Source organism: Strix aluco, chromosome 18, assembly GCF_031877795.1.
Source record: "Strix aluco isolate bStrAlu1 chromosome 18, bStrAlu1.hap1, whole genome shotgun sequence".
NCBI classification, from domain to species: Eukaryota; Metazoa; Chordata; class Aves; order Strigiformes; family Strigidae; genus Strix; species Strix aluco.
The window spans coordinates 7,215,832-7,233,239 of record NC_133948.1 but is presented as its reverse complement, the minus strand read 5'-3'; the positions used below and the strand labels follow the sequence as shown (position 1 = coordinate 7,233,239).

Sequence of the window (17,408 nt, the reverse complement as noted above, 5' to 3'; positions counted from 1 at the left end):
GGAAGTCTAATGCTTGGAGTGGAAGTGTTTTACATAAGATGAAAGGAGATATTTAATTCAGCCAGAATGCACATGTGTGCACCGGGGAAGAGAGAAGAGTTTGTGTCTTATTTGGCAAAGCATCCCATTACCAGAATTTCTTTTTTAGGGAAGATCAGCAGTACTCTGTGGTTTACAGTGACAGTGTTGAACAAAGCTGATCTGCAGGAATGCATCTGCAGATCACCACACAGTGCACGTGAAGACGCTCTTCCATCACAACACACCCAAATAACTGAAAGAGATCTTTCATCGAGGCTGAAAGATCAAAACATGATTCCAATTTCTTTGTTCCTCTCTCAGAGGTCTGCTAGTTTTTTGATTTCTATATATTCCTCCTTATTTCTTCCACCACGAGAACAGACTTTTAATCCAATGTCTGTCTCTAAAAGGCAGCATGGAAGCCTTGGTTCTTCATTGACATACAATAAAATAAACACATTCAAGGTTTCTGAGTGCTCAGTGAAAAGGTGAGGCTTTGGTGTCTCTGCCTGCTGCCAGCGTAAGACATGGACTCAGACATAAAGTGAACAGAGCTTTAACCAAGAAATCTGAGGGTTAATGTCAAATCTTACATGCATCCTGAATTTCAACATAAATTTCAAACACCATCTCTTCAATCTGGCCAAAATCCTTTGGGGGAAAGGAAGTTCTCTGATGAAATAATCCCCCCTCTTTTCAAGAGTTGTAACAAGTCCTTAAAGGAGCCTGGTTTCTGCACAAGGTGCATGTTGTAAAAGAAAGCATCCAAATGAGGTGACATATACTAAACCTGCTAATTGGCCTCAAGCCTTAAAGACTACAATTGACCATAAATTTGCAAAGATCAAGAGATAAAGCTGGGACAGGGAGTTTAATTACTTGGCAGTAATTAAAATCTCTTTGAAAATGGTATTAAATCCATTGCTGTGGGATACATCCGAGGAAGTACCTTTTGTTAGACTTAACCACCTTCAACAAGGGAAAAAAAAAAAATCAAGTGTCAGCATATTTTAATTTTGCCTAGTCCTTATGCTCTTAGTTAAAAACAAGGAGAGCTGCTCTAGAGCATACCATGATACCCTGAGGAAAACCCACTGCTGGCCACTCCAAAATAGCCTTTGCTTTCTGTCCTAGTTGGACAGCATCTAGCACTGCCTGCTAGCCTAGAGACACACATGAAAGGGAGAACTGCTGCTTTCGAGCGAGCAAAGATGGGAAGAAAATCAGGAGTCCTCTGCACCAATGAAGCCAAGTGCTGAACCAACGGGCCTCATGACACCCACAGTGAAGGGCGCTGAAACCCATCTTAATAGCAAGGACATAGCTGGGCGGCACCGGTTCCAAGCACTGTCGGGGACAGATCAAAGATCATGCTTTACGCTCTGGATTTGGAGTGACTGCTCCAATCTTTCATTACTTATGTCTTATTCCCCACCCTGGTCAGGGTAGGAAGTAACTTTTCAGTGTTTCTTTTAGACTGGATATTAGGAAGCATTTCTTTACAGAATGGGTTGTTAGGCATTGGAATGGGCTGCCCAGGGAGGTGGCGGAGTCCCCATCCCTGGAGGGGTTTAAGAGTAAGGTTGACTTAGTGCTTAGGGATATGGTGTAGTTGGGAACTGTCAGTGTTAGGTCAATGGTTGGACTGGATGATCTTCAAGGTCTTTTCCAACCTAGATGATTCTGTGATTCTTCAAAGCAGATAGAAAAGTGGGAAGTAGCACTGGAAGGGGTTTGGCATCTGCTCCACAGAAGCTGCTAGGAATGAGTACGAAAGACAGCAAGAGCAGAAACACGTTTAGATCACAGCCACTGGCATCGACTTGTCACCTTGTGATCCAGTAGAATATGATGAGGCCAGTTTGGTGAAGACAGCAGTGAACAGTGAAAAGTAGGCAGCATTTACAGTCAACTTCCATGAATTTCCACTCACTGCTGTCCAGAAACAGGGACAAATCCTTTAATAAAGACTGATCCCCAGAATGCAAAGGAATCAGTTAAGGAATAAGCTGTTAAAAAGCTTAGCAGGCGATGGCATAAGAAGCCTCATGCAATTAAACTCCATACTGTGGTATGTGTTTGCCAATTAATCTGATCACGTCAGCAGGACTTTGAGCCATGTTCTTCTCCTTTAAATTTGTATGCTTTGAGGCTATGTTTTGTCATTTTCTGGGCTCTGTTTATGTGGCAAGTGTGTTCAACACATAGTATGGGACTACAGTTTCTTCTTAAGAAAGATTTTAGGGTCATTCATTTCCCAGTGTGAAATCCCCTTCAACTGGCCTCCTCCAAGTGCCATATTGACAGAATAGAGGATGAAAGCTGTCCTGTTTCCCCAGTAGGCAGGAATGAGATGGGAAGCAACACCACCAGTTCCCTGTAAGCTAAGCACATACCCTAAAGCTTCAAGCTCTAGAGTCAATGGGATTGCCTTCCACTGACCATGAACGTCTTCTGAACACAAGTGTGTCTGGGGCTGCTGGCGGCGCTGGGCAGCTGGTGCTGTTGTGTGTGGGCAGCTGTCACCTACCACATTTCTAAAGGCCAAAGCTGAATTTATAACAACTGGTTTAGTTGGAACTAAACTTATGACCACACCTGTTTGCACTTGTTACTCCTACTCCTGCATTCTCCATTAGTAAACAAGGCCCAGGTAGCAGCATTACTTTATACAGACACAGTGCAAGGAGCTTTTCAGATCTTCAGGAAAACTACAAGCAACTAAGTAGGCCCAGCAAGGGGAGATGAGCAACACTCTTCCACATTTTCCCAGTAATTAAAGTCCCTCATAACTTCAGCCTTGGCTAAAGTGTTGTGCTCTAATTCACTGCGCAAATTTAGAAACACGGGTCTTTAGCTGAAATACTCACCGCCTCTGCAGGCTGCGCACAGAGGGGATGAGTAGCACATACATGTCAGTGGAGCACATATACTTTCTGCTTGAGAATAATACCTAACCCCCCAGGGAACAGAGTTAATTCCAGCTCTACTGCATTCTCTACTAGACCCTCCTGAGGGCCAGAAGAGGGAGAGACTAGCTCTGTAGTTGGGACTGATCAGTGCCCAAGGCCGGGGAGTTTCTCCTGGGCGTTTCTCATTACCCTTTAATTAAAGGAGAGATGTAGATCTTGGCCAGCATGTCAACATGCCAACATCAGTAAAATCCCCTCCTGGAAGTCAATGGGTGTTCAATTAATCAATGCTGCACAGTCACCACTGAACAGTCTTTCTTACCTGGACGGGCTAGGAGAACTGCTGTATGGGGGTGAAGGAGATGGTGTCCTTCCCTGGCTTTCCAAGCCTGCTGAAGTCACCAGAGAACTCCTGAAGAAGGACAGAAAGCACCCAGGTGTTAGACCCTGGGAACTAACCCTCCTTCCCGCCCTGCAAAGCACAGCAACAGAGCTGTGTCTGCCCAGCACCTTCTGCTGAGCCTAGTCACAGGAGCCCTGGGGACTGTCACGCTGCCCCCCACACACTCTGGTATTCAGATGCCACATGCTGATGATCAAATTGAAAATGGTCAGAACCAGGCAGGTGACAGTTATCCCTGAAACAAAAGTTAACTCAGCAACATATTCCCTCCCATCCACCAGAATCCAAATGTCCCTAATGCACAGTACGTCCCAGTGCCTAAACAATTTCAGTTGCCTTGGCGCTCTTACCCGCTGTACATCAGGCTGTCTTGGATCGGTTTCCCTCCTGCAGCCTCAGAAGTTAAATCACCTGAGGAACAAGGAAGTGCAGAAACGGATTAATTTGAGATAATTTTCTTAAAAATTTTTGTATGTTCAGAGTAACTGAGATTTTGGGTACAATTTCCTGCTCCTCCAAGACCTGCTGAGTTGCTTCTGAAGTGTTCTGAAAAATACATGTGGGCTGAAGCTGATGTGGAACCTGCTGATACTTACACCCTGAAGTTTTGGAAAATTTAGGCTGAAAGTCCTTCTGTAAGGGAGCCAAACCTGACAGAATCATTTGCGGTAATAGGTATATGTCCACTTGGTGCAAGCAATTAGCTGCTGTGTAAAAAGACAGTAGTATATGTTGCACATAGGGCTTTGAAACATCCGTGTTCTAAGTGGCACAAATCCAGGGCAGTCAAATGAGCTGGCAGCTGGATACACAACACAGGGGAGTTTGTGCCTTTGCCAAAACATCTGAACACTGGGAACACGACTAGCACAAGACAAGCGTACACTGGTCCTATTGCTGTTCTCAGGAAAAATACACGCAACACTGAGCTCTTCCTTATCATGAGAACTGCACAGCAGAGACCTTTCACAGATTCCAGTTCTACCCCTCCAAATCCCTGTTTTAATATAAGTAGTGCAACGGTGAAAGGAGGAATTACAGCATTTATCACCAAGTTCCAACTCAGCAAAGCACCATACACATGGTCAAGGTTGAAAAATATCCTTCTGCTGGTTAACTGAGGACTCATGCATGGACATACTTAGGCATGTGGCTGAACTGGGGCCCTGGCCTCTACGTACATATATATCTTCAAGGAATTCCTATCCAAATATAAACACATAGAGGTGCTAAAATGAAATTCAAGATGTTTGAAGAAAAATCCAACATATTTTAGTTTTTCTCAGGGACTTTTTCCAAGTGTCAAATCCGGCTTGCCAGCTGAAATCTTGTCTTGGACTGTGATGCTGAGTGAAACTGAAGACAAGATGACATGAGAATGGCTTCTGTGAGAGAAAGACATTTCCCTGTGAGCCTACTTATCTTCTTTCCTAGTTGGATTTCCAGGTTCAATCTCTTATTGAGGTCCCTGAGTAATCTTCACTCTCAAATCCTGCCTTTGAGGGTAATTACAAAATATCCTATGAAACCAGCCAGTGAGACAGATGTCTCTTCCAGCTTGAGAACAAAAACATTCCTGTTATTCAGTCAAAACAGACAGGCTTAGTCGCTCTTTCAACTTTCTAGTAACTATCCTTAACATCCACAACCCCCTCTGCTTAGAACATCTGCGTTTCCAGAAACCAGCTTACTTGAGAACTGCGCTGGGACCATAACGAAGTCATCTGTGTCACAGGACGAATTCTTACTGCTGCTTCCAGCAGAGTCCTTAGATCCATGCAGAAAGCCAGGGGAATCCTGGGTAGGAGATGCCAGCGCCTTCTCCTGCAGCTGCTGCTGCATCTCTCCAAGGGATTGCTAATTCAAGAAGAAAACAAACACTAGCTTCAGCACAGCCACTTCATCATTCTGCTCAATCCTTTAAACTGAGCCGTACAAGGCTACAAACAACATTTTGCTGATAAACCAGGGCTGATAGTTTGCCAGAAGCAGCTGTTTAGTTTACTGAAAAGGAACAGCCTTTTATGTCCGTGTCAGAGCAGCGCATCTTTTGTTACACAAAACATACTACCAGCATGTCTGATGCTCCCCAGATAAGAAAAATTCACTTGAGGTATTGTATCCCTCTGCTAAGGCTTTATGGATCAACCACGCGTTTTCTACCAACATAATTTAGCATGGCTGTGAAACAGAGAAGAGCCTTCAGAGATAGTTTTGCTTGGTCTTTTGGGTTATGTTTTGTTGTTTTGTTCTTAAACATTAAACATCTGATCTCTACTCACACTTTTGCAGTCAGCAGCGCTTGGGAACATGTATATAAGTGTCCCTGCACTTTCAGGACAACCCTGTTTTGCTGTAGTGCTGATAAGGAGTTAAAGAAAGGCCTGAAGGAGGCTAAACATTCAATAGATGAATACCTCGCAGCCAAACAATGAACAGCCCCACAATCCTCATATTTTGCAGACAGATGGAGGAGGCCGGATGGTTTAAGAAAGCTTTATGTCAGCTGGAATTGCCCACAGAGTAGATCCCAATCTTTATCCTAATTCATCTTTAGGCTGAGAAAGACTTGAATCAGCTTTCACTTGGGCCCTATTAAGACCTTGTTCACCCTCCAAAGATCCTCCTGCTGTACCATCAGGGACTCTCTCTCACTGTACATGCAATACATACAAGCAGAAGAAATTTTCTAGCTGTCAAAAGTTATATCTTCTCCACCCAACCTGCTAGCTCTGCCGACGTGGCACCTTTCATGTGCTGGGCCAGCACACCTCCATCAGCAAAACTTCAAAATGCAGAGTGGGACCAGTGCAGCACACTTCTAACCCAAGATCCCCTCCCAGTCTGCCAGCAAGTCTGTACCATCCCCAGGCTTCCCAAACCAGGAAAGCTCAGGGGCAGAGTCTGCTTTTCACACCATCTACCCACTCCTGGAGTCTTATGGTCAGGAGGGCCTCAGTCTGCTTAGGGCTTCAGGGGGAAAGAAGCTCTCGGGGATACAGTTATACAACGTTCAGAGGAGAGCAGACCTATTCTCTCTGCCAGTTCACATCATGAGCACCCACACCAACTTCTGACAGTGCCTCTCAGCCTTTCCCACACCAGGCTGAGACACCTTGGCCCAGGGAAACCTCACAGAACAAAGCAAAAAAATAGTAATGCCAGGGAGGGAAAAAATTCAATCCTTCTCTCTTCCCCTATCCATCACACCACCAGCATTCCTGAGTTCAAAGTCAAAAGGCAACTTTCACCAAGAGCCTCCAAAAACAAGCTTTCAGTTCAGCGAGCTGGAGGAATGTCACTTCACTGGTCAGTTAATATTCTGCCCTCCAGAAAAGTTTTCATCTTTCCAGGTAATCAGAGAGAAAAACCGTCAGTTCAGATCATCTCTCACAAGACCACTGGACTGTGGCAGGTCTGGTCTGAGCAAACAGCTTTGCTGAATGTCCCTCTGTGGCACCTGGGAATGCTGGTCAGAAAGGAGGAGTGTCACCTTACAAAGAAGGGTGGACATGCTGTCAAGCTGCAGAGACTTTGCTTGAAAACAGAGAACTTGCAGCCAAGTAAGCAGTGTTATGCCCAGAATTAGTGACTGTTTTTTGGTTCCAAGGAGCTTTCCATCTCCACCAAGACAAGCTAGTATCATTAATACCAACTGTTTCATAAAGGCTTTTCATATAATAGGCAATGGCAAATTGAAATATTTCTTGTAGAGGGAAAGACCACCTTCAAGATCCAAACTCTGGAGAAGACACTGAACCAAACCCAGGCAGAACTAAAGTGTTCAGTGACCAGAAGACAGCAAAAGCAGAGACCTTGTTTCAAAGAAGCAAGCAGGGAGACCATTAACACAAGCAGTGCATCCTCTGGGCTGTACTTACGGGAGGTGATGCCAGGTGGGAAGTAGAAGAGCTGCTGGAGGAACTACCGGAGCCTGAACTGGGATAAGAAGGCATTGGCACGGAAGCAGCTAAAACCAGCAAAAGACAAAACCAAAACAAGTTGTCAAACTGAGTTCAATCAATAATAAAAGGTCTTTTCAATCTTTTCCCATCAGGTTTATCTCATGTACCATCATGCATCTCATGTATCAGATGTGGCCAATTAAAGGAGAACAAAAGGAAAATCAGCATTCTGTTCAGTTGCACGATTCACATCCATCCGCTCCTCTGTGCACTATTTCAGTTACAGCTTTTGGGGCACAAGGTCTCAGAACATCTGACTAAGGGCAGATGTCCACTCAACAGCTGACCTACACAGATATCAAGATGGTTTCTGCCCTGAAGAGCCTCCAAAGCATCTTTGCAAATGAAGGGAAAGATAAGCAGAAGAGTAGATTGAATTACTCATGTCAGTGGCAGAGGTCAGAAGCTAGTCGATAGCCTGACAGTTTCCTCTTCATCAGACCTTGTGGCTTAGCACACATACATTAAATGTTGGGAGGTCTGTGTTAAGTTAAACACATGTCTACATAAGGCCTATGTGCTTGCTGCCCAAACACTCATTTAGGCATCCCAGGACACATGCTATAACCTACACACACCCCCCTCCGCCCCCCGCCGCTAAGTAATTCCACAAGGGAACAGCTCATTGCTTCCTACACCTCAACATGTTTTCCCTCAGTCACTTCTGCAAGTTACAGAAATCGTTCCACAGCACTAGCTGTTCTTGCATCCCTTCCTTTTATGTTTTATTTTCAATATCAGAGCTGCCCATTTTATTCACTTCATTGTTGAACTGGCTTTTTTAACCCTCAGAGGCATAAAGCTCACACTGAAAGGAGTAGTTAGCATTGGCCTTCAGGCAGAAAAGATGATTAAGGCTTCACAGGAGAAAAGAACGTTTAACTTCAATGACTGATGCAAGTGAGATTCAGTAAATAACTTAGAAGAGCTCAGCTGAGGAGGGAGACAAGGCAAAGGTAACACTGGCTCTTTAAAGGGCTTTGAAGTACGTAATGGTTCAAATTCCCCAGACCACCCACACAAGACTGAACAGGGCAGAAGTTGCAGAAGAGTCCCAACATCCCCACTTCAAGGCAGCTTGAAGTCAGATTTTACTCTGCAACCATTTTGGTATTTGAATGACTTCAGACAGAGATCAGAGGCAACGCTTAAGTAAGGAGAGAAACACTTTGCTTCTCTTCCATTGTGTTGGCAGAGAATTAGCACGTTGTATCAGATTTCCACTTTTACAGGATCTGTGCTAATGACTCCATACTTAATACAAGGAAGGTTAGTAACACCTAGAAGAAGAATGCTTCTGTTTGAAGTAAAACTAACTCTGTCATTAATCACATTAGATACTACAAAGTGCTTAATCTATTCGACCGGCTAGAAAAATAAAAGTACATCTCTTGGCAATTAACTGTTGAAACAGTGTTCTAATGATAAAAGAATAGGAAAATGTGCCATTTAATGAAAGACTTTAAGAAGTCTTTCCATATAGCCTATCAAAGAAGGTTAAAGGATGACTGGACCAGTGTCTCCTAGCACAAAGGGAGCAATCACTTAGATGTTGAATTCCTCAGTCTGACAGATGTAACAAGATCCAACAACAGGAAAATGAAGCCAAAGAAGCATAGACTTAAAATACACGTTTTAACATAGAGCAATCAACCACTGCAACAGCTTAACCAGGGTCATAAAGATCTCCCCCACCCTTTGTTAACATTAATGAAAACCTAATGTTCTTCTAAAAAGGTTGTTACACTGCAAATAGAGATTGATTCAGCAGACTCCGGAGGCTTGTGTGATAGGAAGCCACAGTGGGATGGCCGCGTGGGGCTGGCGTGCAGTGACACACACGCACACAGATGCCTTCACCTCTTGTGTTGGGCCACGCAGGCAGCGCTCACTCTGCCAGCAGTTGGAGGGTTAGGTCCGTAACAAAATAAATCTTCTCAAAGCTTTGCAAGAGGCTCCTTTTCAGCCTCTGCATCTATTCTACACTTGATTTTGTGCCTTTGATGGTCTGTACTGCTAAAACATGCTGCCCTGGCTCCGATAAAGGAACAGGGACGGCGGTACCCTGATGATGGCTATTCTGGGAGGTTGGTCAGGGGCTTGGCACAGAGAGCTACACCACCCACACCCCACATGCTCTTCCAGCACAGCTGGCTCCCACTCCCCACACTCAGGGAACACACACAGAGGTCTGAGAACTTGCCTGTAAAATGGAGAGCTTTGTCCTGCCTACACCACACTGCTTTTGATCTCCACGATCTTCCCACAGAGCCTGCAGAGCAATCCCTACTACCTTCCCTACATATTTTAATACCAGAAATCCAAGAGGGAGAAAAGTCTCCCCATTTTTATCCTGCCAACTGTTACAGAACAATTCACCCTTGTACAGACAGACCTTCCTATTATGGAAAGGTGCTTTTAAGAAAAGGTAAGCAGTTTCTGAACTGTATCCACACATGCCTCCTGCAAGACTTGCATCACCATTCAATTTTCCTGGAATGAGTACTTTTGTTAGAGTTATTTCAGTTCTTTCTCAAGGTCCCCTCCACTCTATTTTGGTTCTGTGTTTATTATTGATTTAAACTGGACTGGAATTGAGACTTTTCTATTTTTGTCTATGTGCTTTGGACAGCCTTCCATGAATCTAGAAAGGAAGACAGGCAGGCAGACTTTGCCACTATCATCTGAAACTAAAGTTAAAACTCTATCTGCAAGAAGCACATCTTCAGATATAGCCTCTATTAATCACTGTTATTATTTTAAACCCTGTAAACTCCCCAAATTCACACTGTAATGCTGTGAGGTCTAACTCAAAAGGTCCTGACGCTAAAAACAGACTTTCATGCATGTAGAACCACAAGGTTTGGCTCTGACAAATTCTCTCTGACCACCACATCCCTGTTGGTGCATTTTTCAGCGTCAGCCACGTAGGACAGCTTGAAAGCAAGACGCTTGCTTCCATCTCCTCCACACACCCAGGCACTCCCAGTTTAAAATTAAAAAGGGTGCAAACACTTGGCTCATCGTGTTTTCGACTCAAGTCTGAATGCAGAGAATGTTAACATGGATTGTAGGCCCCCACCCAAATCCAGAAATTGCTGGATTGTAATTGTAATGTAAATAAGTCTGTTTTCATAATTGTCCTCTCCAACTTGTTCCAGCAACAAAACAGTCATTCTGTACGTTGCGTAACCAAAGTCAACTGGTTTCAAAATGGGAGAGCTGGAAGCCATAAAGGCAAGCCTGTGCTCCAGCTGTGTGGATCTTGATACCGGATCCTACACCTGCACAAATCACTTCTGACAAATCATCCTACCAGGGGCTCGGCTGTCCTAAAAATATCTCAGCCTCAAGCTTTATATAAAAGCTTTATTTGGAAGCTTGAGTTTTACACACAGCTGAGAGATGCATTTTTGTGATTATCTGGATTCAATTAAAACCAGTCATCAAAAAGTTATTTAATTGCAGTCCCTGACAAGGTAATAGTTTTGAGTGCAAAAGCTGAAAGGACTTGCCCAAAGAATAAGCTGCTTTTTAGAGTTTAGAAATTTACACCATTAAAATCTTTTATATGCAGAAGTCATGGTGATTTTTTGTTAGTTTTACATGGTTTATGTACAATAAGATTATAAAGATGGTAAAAGTCAGATATTCCAGACACTGAACTACCTGTACACTTCTGAACCATAACCGCTCACATTTCATGCTCTCTTAACTCAGAGTAAAGGAGGTACCAGCTTAGCATTCATTAAAGGCAGGAGCAAAAATCCTCCAAAATATTCTGCATGGGTACCAATTACAATGTTTACTGAGAGAAGACTTGCACAAGCATCTAATTATGCCTTCTCATGCATTATTACTGTAACACACTGCCCCATACCATATGCTGATCAGACCTGGCTACAGACGGACGACATTCTGACTAGACACAGTATTTTGAAGACTTTATTAATAAAAACTTTTACACATCTAAAGCACATGCTTAATCACAGGTACAAAACCCACAATATAAAATGTAAATAAACAAACAAAAAATAAAGTATGTGTTTTAGTTAACAAAGGCCAAGGCCCTGAACCCACTCTCCAGGCTAAAGCCTGTGGCAAACAGAGCTTTGCGGTACACCCTGGATGGCAGCAGACTTAAGTCCTTGCTTCACTAAAGGAGTGAGATGAGAGGAGGGACATGAGAACAACCATCCCTCAAAACCACAGTGAAGAGGATGAGCTTGTCAGAAATGTCGTATTTAAAGATTTTTAACAGAAATGTTTGTTTTGCTGAAGTGTCATTAAAACCACACAGATTTATTTAAATGAAGGAGAGCCCCTGCCTTAGCAACTTCAGAATTATCCACATTTCAGGATTCCCCAATTTTCCAGAATTCCAAAATTACATTAGATTAAAAAAAAATTTCTTTAGAATTCCATGAGATGGTGTACTAACACATATCCACACAAAATGAACAGCCCATGGCTCTCACTTTGTTTTTCACCCCCGTGTGATCAGCTCTGGCCCAGCCCCGACAGGGTTCAGGAGCCTGGGTGATGTGCTCAGCTCTGCATGGGGGTGGCAGCTCTCCCGTTCTGCCCTTGCCACCCAAAGGCAGATTTGCCCTCAGGGGTACAGAGACCACAGTGCTCTGCTCAGACTGCAAAATGTTCTCCTACAGAAAGGAAGTGTTTCACTTTAAAATTGGTTTGGGACCTGAATGGATGTACGGTTGCCCACATCTGCAGTGCAGGCGCCTCGGAGCTGGACGGTCCTTTAGGCAAAGGCTGCACAGTGGGTCCCTGAGCTTAGCCAAGGTCTCGGTGCGTTCAGTACACAACAGCTACTACTCCAAAACACAGATGCTGGTACAGATGATCCAACAAACTCTCCTAAGAGAAACCTGCACACTCAAATGTGAATGACTTAGTCCTGCTGCAACCAAAATCAGTGTAGCCCAATTATCAGCTCCCACGGAGAACAAACACACAAGAGCACACTGTTCCTCCTCCCCAGTTCTCCCCTGCAGGCCCGAGGATTCTAATTCAGTTTGAGCACGACTATCACGATTCAGATGCAGCCATATCTCTTCTCTTTCATACTTCCTACACTCATGATGCTGAGCCACATGTTGAGATGAAGTAGCACAATGAGTGTTTGGACTCATCTTAGTTCTGCGTGCAAAGCCAGGGAGCTAGCCCCTAAGCAACTGCAACCTTGCTAAGTCATATACTTCAGCTAAAACTGCGCAAATGTTAGGCACACTACTGTGTTAAGCAGCATTCCATACATCTAAGGTGAGTTTTTCTTATTGAGATCACCATAAGCCAGACCTTTGCTGACACACTGGCTCTTCTCTCACCTATTCAGAAATCAAAAGGACCACCATTCCGACATGCAGCCTTTCTCATCCACGCTCTTCACTGCACTTCCCAGAGGTCTTCATCCATCACTGCCATCTGGCAGTAGCAGAGACCTCCACAGCAGACTGCAAGAACCATCTTCTTCACTAGCAGATTTCTGTGCACAACAACTTGAAGACCTTCAGCAATGGGGAGATACTTCTCCCCTTATCTTTTCAAAACCAGTAGTGGTCTCTCTTGCCTGGAGAGGGCTCCAGGCTTTGGACATATGCCTGGAGGTGAGGACCAGAAGGGCAGCAGAGAAGTCTGGAGTTCATATAGTCCTTACCTGCCTGCAAAGGTGTTCTTTTTATTGGGCCTTGACCCCACACCATTAACTTTGGTGCAGCCGGGGGCAAAGGTCCTACAGTCCCCTGTTCATAACGGTGCCTCTGATTTCTGCACAGTAAATGCGCAGAAATTGGAAACTGAGGCCAAGTCAGAAGAACCCTCTCATGTTTGCAGGGGGTTTTCTGCTCCCCTGGCCAACGAAGCAATGGAACCGCTGGAGGTAAGAGATGAGCTGGTGGGCATGCAAGAACATCCCGAGGGGGGAGTCCTCTGCCCACAGGGAGATCAGACTTTGGGGGGCTTCTCCCACACGGCAGTGGTATAGCAGGTGCTGAGAGCTGAGCTGGCTTAGGAGCAGTCCTACACAGGCAGAGTCCTTTCCTGCCTGCAGACCAGCCCTGTTTTACAGGACTCATCCCACATCTTGCTGGTGCAGATGGAGATAGGGGCCTGGCTGGCTTGCGAGCTCCCCTAAACCAGAAGCGTCTTTTCTTGCCCACAGGATGGTCACCTAAGTACACAGTTAAAATCTGTATCAGGAACAACCGAGAAGTCCTGCTCTGGAACCAGGAAAGCAAGAGACTGTCAGGAGTGATGTGGACATCAGACAAGGCATGTCCACCCACAGCATACATCCAAGAGGGGCTCCATGTTCAGAAAGCATTGGACATGCTTCCTCCAAAACTCCCAGCCCTTGCATTGGGCAGCCCAAATCAGTCGCTGATGAAAATTATTGGCTCCATCATTTACTGGAGAGATTAAAGGTCGAGGAGGATCCTTCCAGAAGATGACAACCACACACAATTCCACTAAATCAAGTCTCCTGGACAGAGAACTATTATATCCCATACACTAGAAGCAATTCTGAATTGTTCTTCACTGAAAAAAAACCCTCTGAATCACAGCGCACGTGGTTGGACATTTTCAGAAGTTTTGAATCAAAAGAGGAAAGAAAGAACTTTCAATGGAAATCTTTGTTTTGGTCAGTTCTCACAGAGCGCCCAATTTAACCCTTCTAAAAGAAGATTTATCAAGAACTTGGAGGTAAATGTTGAAACAGGATTTGGTAACCAGAGACTGCCACTTGGCACAGCCAACCTAAGGTACCACCTGGCAAGCAGGGACATGAGTGCCAGTTTCCACCATTCACTATCCTGAATTGTCCTACAGATGTGGGTGAAAAGCAAGATCATGCTGCATAATCCTGTTTACCTACAAGCATCCCCCCTGGCCACTTCATATAAAGCAGCTGAATACATTTCAAAGATACATTTACTTCTAGTTTAGATTTCTAAATAGCCACCTAATCCTCTCTTTGAAGATAACTCAGCAAAATTAAATATATTTTGATGGTAAAATCTGGACATGACACAGTAATAGACGCTGAATCCCTGCCTAAATAGCTAAGAAAACATAAAGCAGCCTTTTTATTTCCTTTTGAACTAGCAGCAAAGGAAGTCACGTCATGGTTTAAAAAGAGTTGTAATAAAAATGCAACACTTACATTTTTTCATAGAGGCACTTGCATCCAAGAACGGGTGATGGAAAAATTCATCTGAAACAAACAAGAACAATGATTCAGTGAAAGGAAATGACTGTAAGAAGTTTACAAAGAAGTTAAAACATAGCAAGTTACAGTATTTTACAGTGATTTTTCCATGCAATCCAGTTAACCATGGAAGTTGACCGACTGTGGTTGCATATAGTAGTGGTCAAGAATGTAGACTGGGGACTGGATGCAGAACCTATTCATAAAAAAAGGATGGGAAATTATTTGGATTCTGGGATTGCTATGTAAGTATGAAAATAAAATTTAAAAAGTGGCTCCTCTGCTAACAGCCATCTCTGCAAAATCACCTGGGGGGGTGGAGAAGGGAAATCAGCTGGGGCAACTACAGGAATGAAGAAGGTGGGGGGGGGGGGGGGGGGGAGGAAGGGCTTTGCCAAAAGCGTGGCCAAAAGACATGAGGGATTGTACCATGGGACTCACCACCAGAGCTAATGGATTTTCCTTCCCCACAGGGCATTAAAGAACTTATTAAGGTTTTGCTGCAAGCTACAACCCTAGGCTGTGCTGGGCAGAATACACTAAATTGTTAATGTTCCTCTGTCTTGCAACAGCTCTTACACTTGTAGAAACAGGAATCAGCTATTGAGGGCCAGATAGTGTGGCCGTAGGCCATGTCTGTGCATGTGCATCAAAAGCTCCTATCAGCAAGAAGACAGAAATCCTAAGGCACAAAGTAGCACTAAAAGACAAAGTCCCTGGCTGATCAGGATGACATGTCACCCTAACTGTAGGGATCCAGGGGAGCTACATTTATCACACTGCACTGCCACTCGTTCAACAGAAGAGGAATGATAGACAAAAGGACTTCCACCAAGTGATCTTCCATCACACACTGAAGGCAGAAATGCATTTTTTAAAAGGCCACCACAGAATAACAGCCCAGAACTCCCTTGCTTTCACACCAGACACAACTGCTCCTTTCTTCACTCATTATGGAAGGATATTCTACAGATCCAGGTCAAGAAAGCTTCTGTCCTGGCTTGCTGGAGACCCTCTACATGTTTGCCTGTCCTCACAAGTAGCCACCCCTCCTGACTCCTTCGTCTCTGATGCCAGAGTCCTCTCCTATCACAATCAGCAACTCAGCCTTTCAGGAGCATTAGTCATGGATTAACACTGATTATTTGGCTAACTGCAGGCAGTTCAACTTGTTTTCCCAGCATGGATTTCCTGTTGCAACACTCAAGGTTTACAAACTTCTGCTTTCTGTAAACAGCTCCTCTTTGGCCAGTGAGCTTTCCAGAAAGTAGCAACTGGGTTTTTTGTTTGTCTGCTTTTTAAACTCAAACAATCCCTCTTTCTCCAGCCCCTCCTTGCCACTGCCGTGTCACAGTGCACTGGTCTTAGCACAACAGAAGTGATGGAAGTCTCTGGCACGGAAAACTGTAATCTCACAGATTAGATCTGCTGTGGATGGAGAACATCCATATCCTGCTACAGCTACTCAGCTGCTGGAGTTTCTTGCTTCTTCTTCAGCCTGCTCCTCTAGAGGGTCCCATCCCTCAGCTGAGCTGATTTAACTGAGGGGGTGGAAATGATGATTTCTTTCACTTTTCCCCCTCCCCGCTCCAAACTGCTTATTAGTTGTACTCACAAAACAAAATTTAAACAACCCTGCTTGTAATCATCAGCAGGAAACTTGCAACTTGAAACCCTTCTGGCTTTCCTCTAGATAATCTTGAGATTGCAAGTACCATCAGTTCCTGGTAGAAGAACAGCTGAGACAGTTTCAAACCTATGTGTTGCTGTTGTGTCAATCAGCTAAACTCTGAGGGAGCTCCATGGAGGGCAATGCCCACATCTCCAGGCAGACTACAGAGGGCCTCAGGGAAGAAGGAGCAGCAGGACACTCCACTCCTCTGGGGATGGCAGCTCAGGAATCATCCCTGACCCAGCACCACACATGGATCATCACCTTACAGAGCACAGGAGGGTAAAGGAGCAGAGAACAAAGGCACTGACCATCAGCCAAAGTAGACCTTTTATAAATAGTGTAGGTGAACAGAGCAGCCTATGGTTACATTTAGCAGCAGGAGGACAAAGCACTTGTCTACTGGGAGGCGTCTAAGGGAACGGAAAGATCTGCTTCAGACAGGATCTGGAGCTGTGGGACTTAACAGTTTGTGCACAGTTGGCTACAAACAGCAGCTGAAAACATGACAGTACTTGGGCACAGGGAAGTGCTCTCATGTAAGTATTGCTACTATTTTGGCAAGGGGCATCATCTGGAGATCTTCTGAGCTGGCACTCTAAGGAAAGGAAGAAGGGTCCATTCAGTAGGTGTAGGTCAGAGAGTCTCTGAGCCCTCAGGAACATAGAGGAGCTGAAGACAGCACCAGCAGACAGCAGGGAAAGGAAAACAGTTGTGTCACAAGCAGGGAGGAACCTCAGATGCTTTGGCAGAGAGTTGGAGGTCAGGAGGCATAGGTGGATGAGACCAAGAATATAACTGGACGCTGAGAAAGTGTATCAGTCTAAATAAATCATGTCTCTGGTACTTGCTTTTGTCTCTGACAGGAGAAATTAGAATATAGCATGGGATGCCACACAGCCATTGAGATCTGCCTTCTATAAAGCACAAGAAATATCTCAAATATAGGCTTCTGTACAGAGTATATTCACAAACCCTCCCTGAGAAACAATTACATTTACAATTGATGTGCCAATTTGTAGAGAAAAAGGATCCTGCATGTCATTAAAGGCAGGCTACAATCTCAGTGCAGCAAGATGTGCTGTAACTGTTGTCCTGAGTGAAATCAAAGTCTATTATCTCAAATTTCCAAGTGTTAGACATTGACTCATGCAGTCTGCTCCCAAGAGGTACAAAAACAGCTTATAGGGTGCTAAAAAGGTTTACC

The 17,408-nt window shown here is 44.5% G+C and overlaps 1 protein-coding gene across 7 annotated transcripts in view; it reads right to left on the bottom strand.

Moving 5' to 3' along the window:
• The window catches only part of ULK1 (unc-51 like autophagy activating kinase 1), an 84,563-nt gene that overhangs the window by 23,277 nt on the left and 43,878 nt on the right, over positions 1-17,408 (bottom strand). For all 7 annotated transcript variants that reach the window (XM_074844505.1, XM_074844506.1, XM_074844507.1 and 4 more), the window contains 5 exons: positions 14,485-14,535; positions 7,218-7,306; positions 5,028-5,193; positions 3,687-3,747; positions 3,256-3,345 (listed from right to left, as the gene is read on the bottom strand). In XM_074844505.1, the coding sequence (XP_074700606.1) occupies positions 3,256-3,345; positions 3,687-3,747; positions 5,028-5,193; positions 7,218-7,306; positions 14,485-14,535 (457 nt within the window). The remainder of the gene's footprint in view (positions 1-3,255; positions 3,346-3,686; positions 3,748-5,027; positions 5,194-7,217; positions 7,307-14,484; positions 14,536-17,408) is intronic.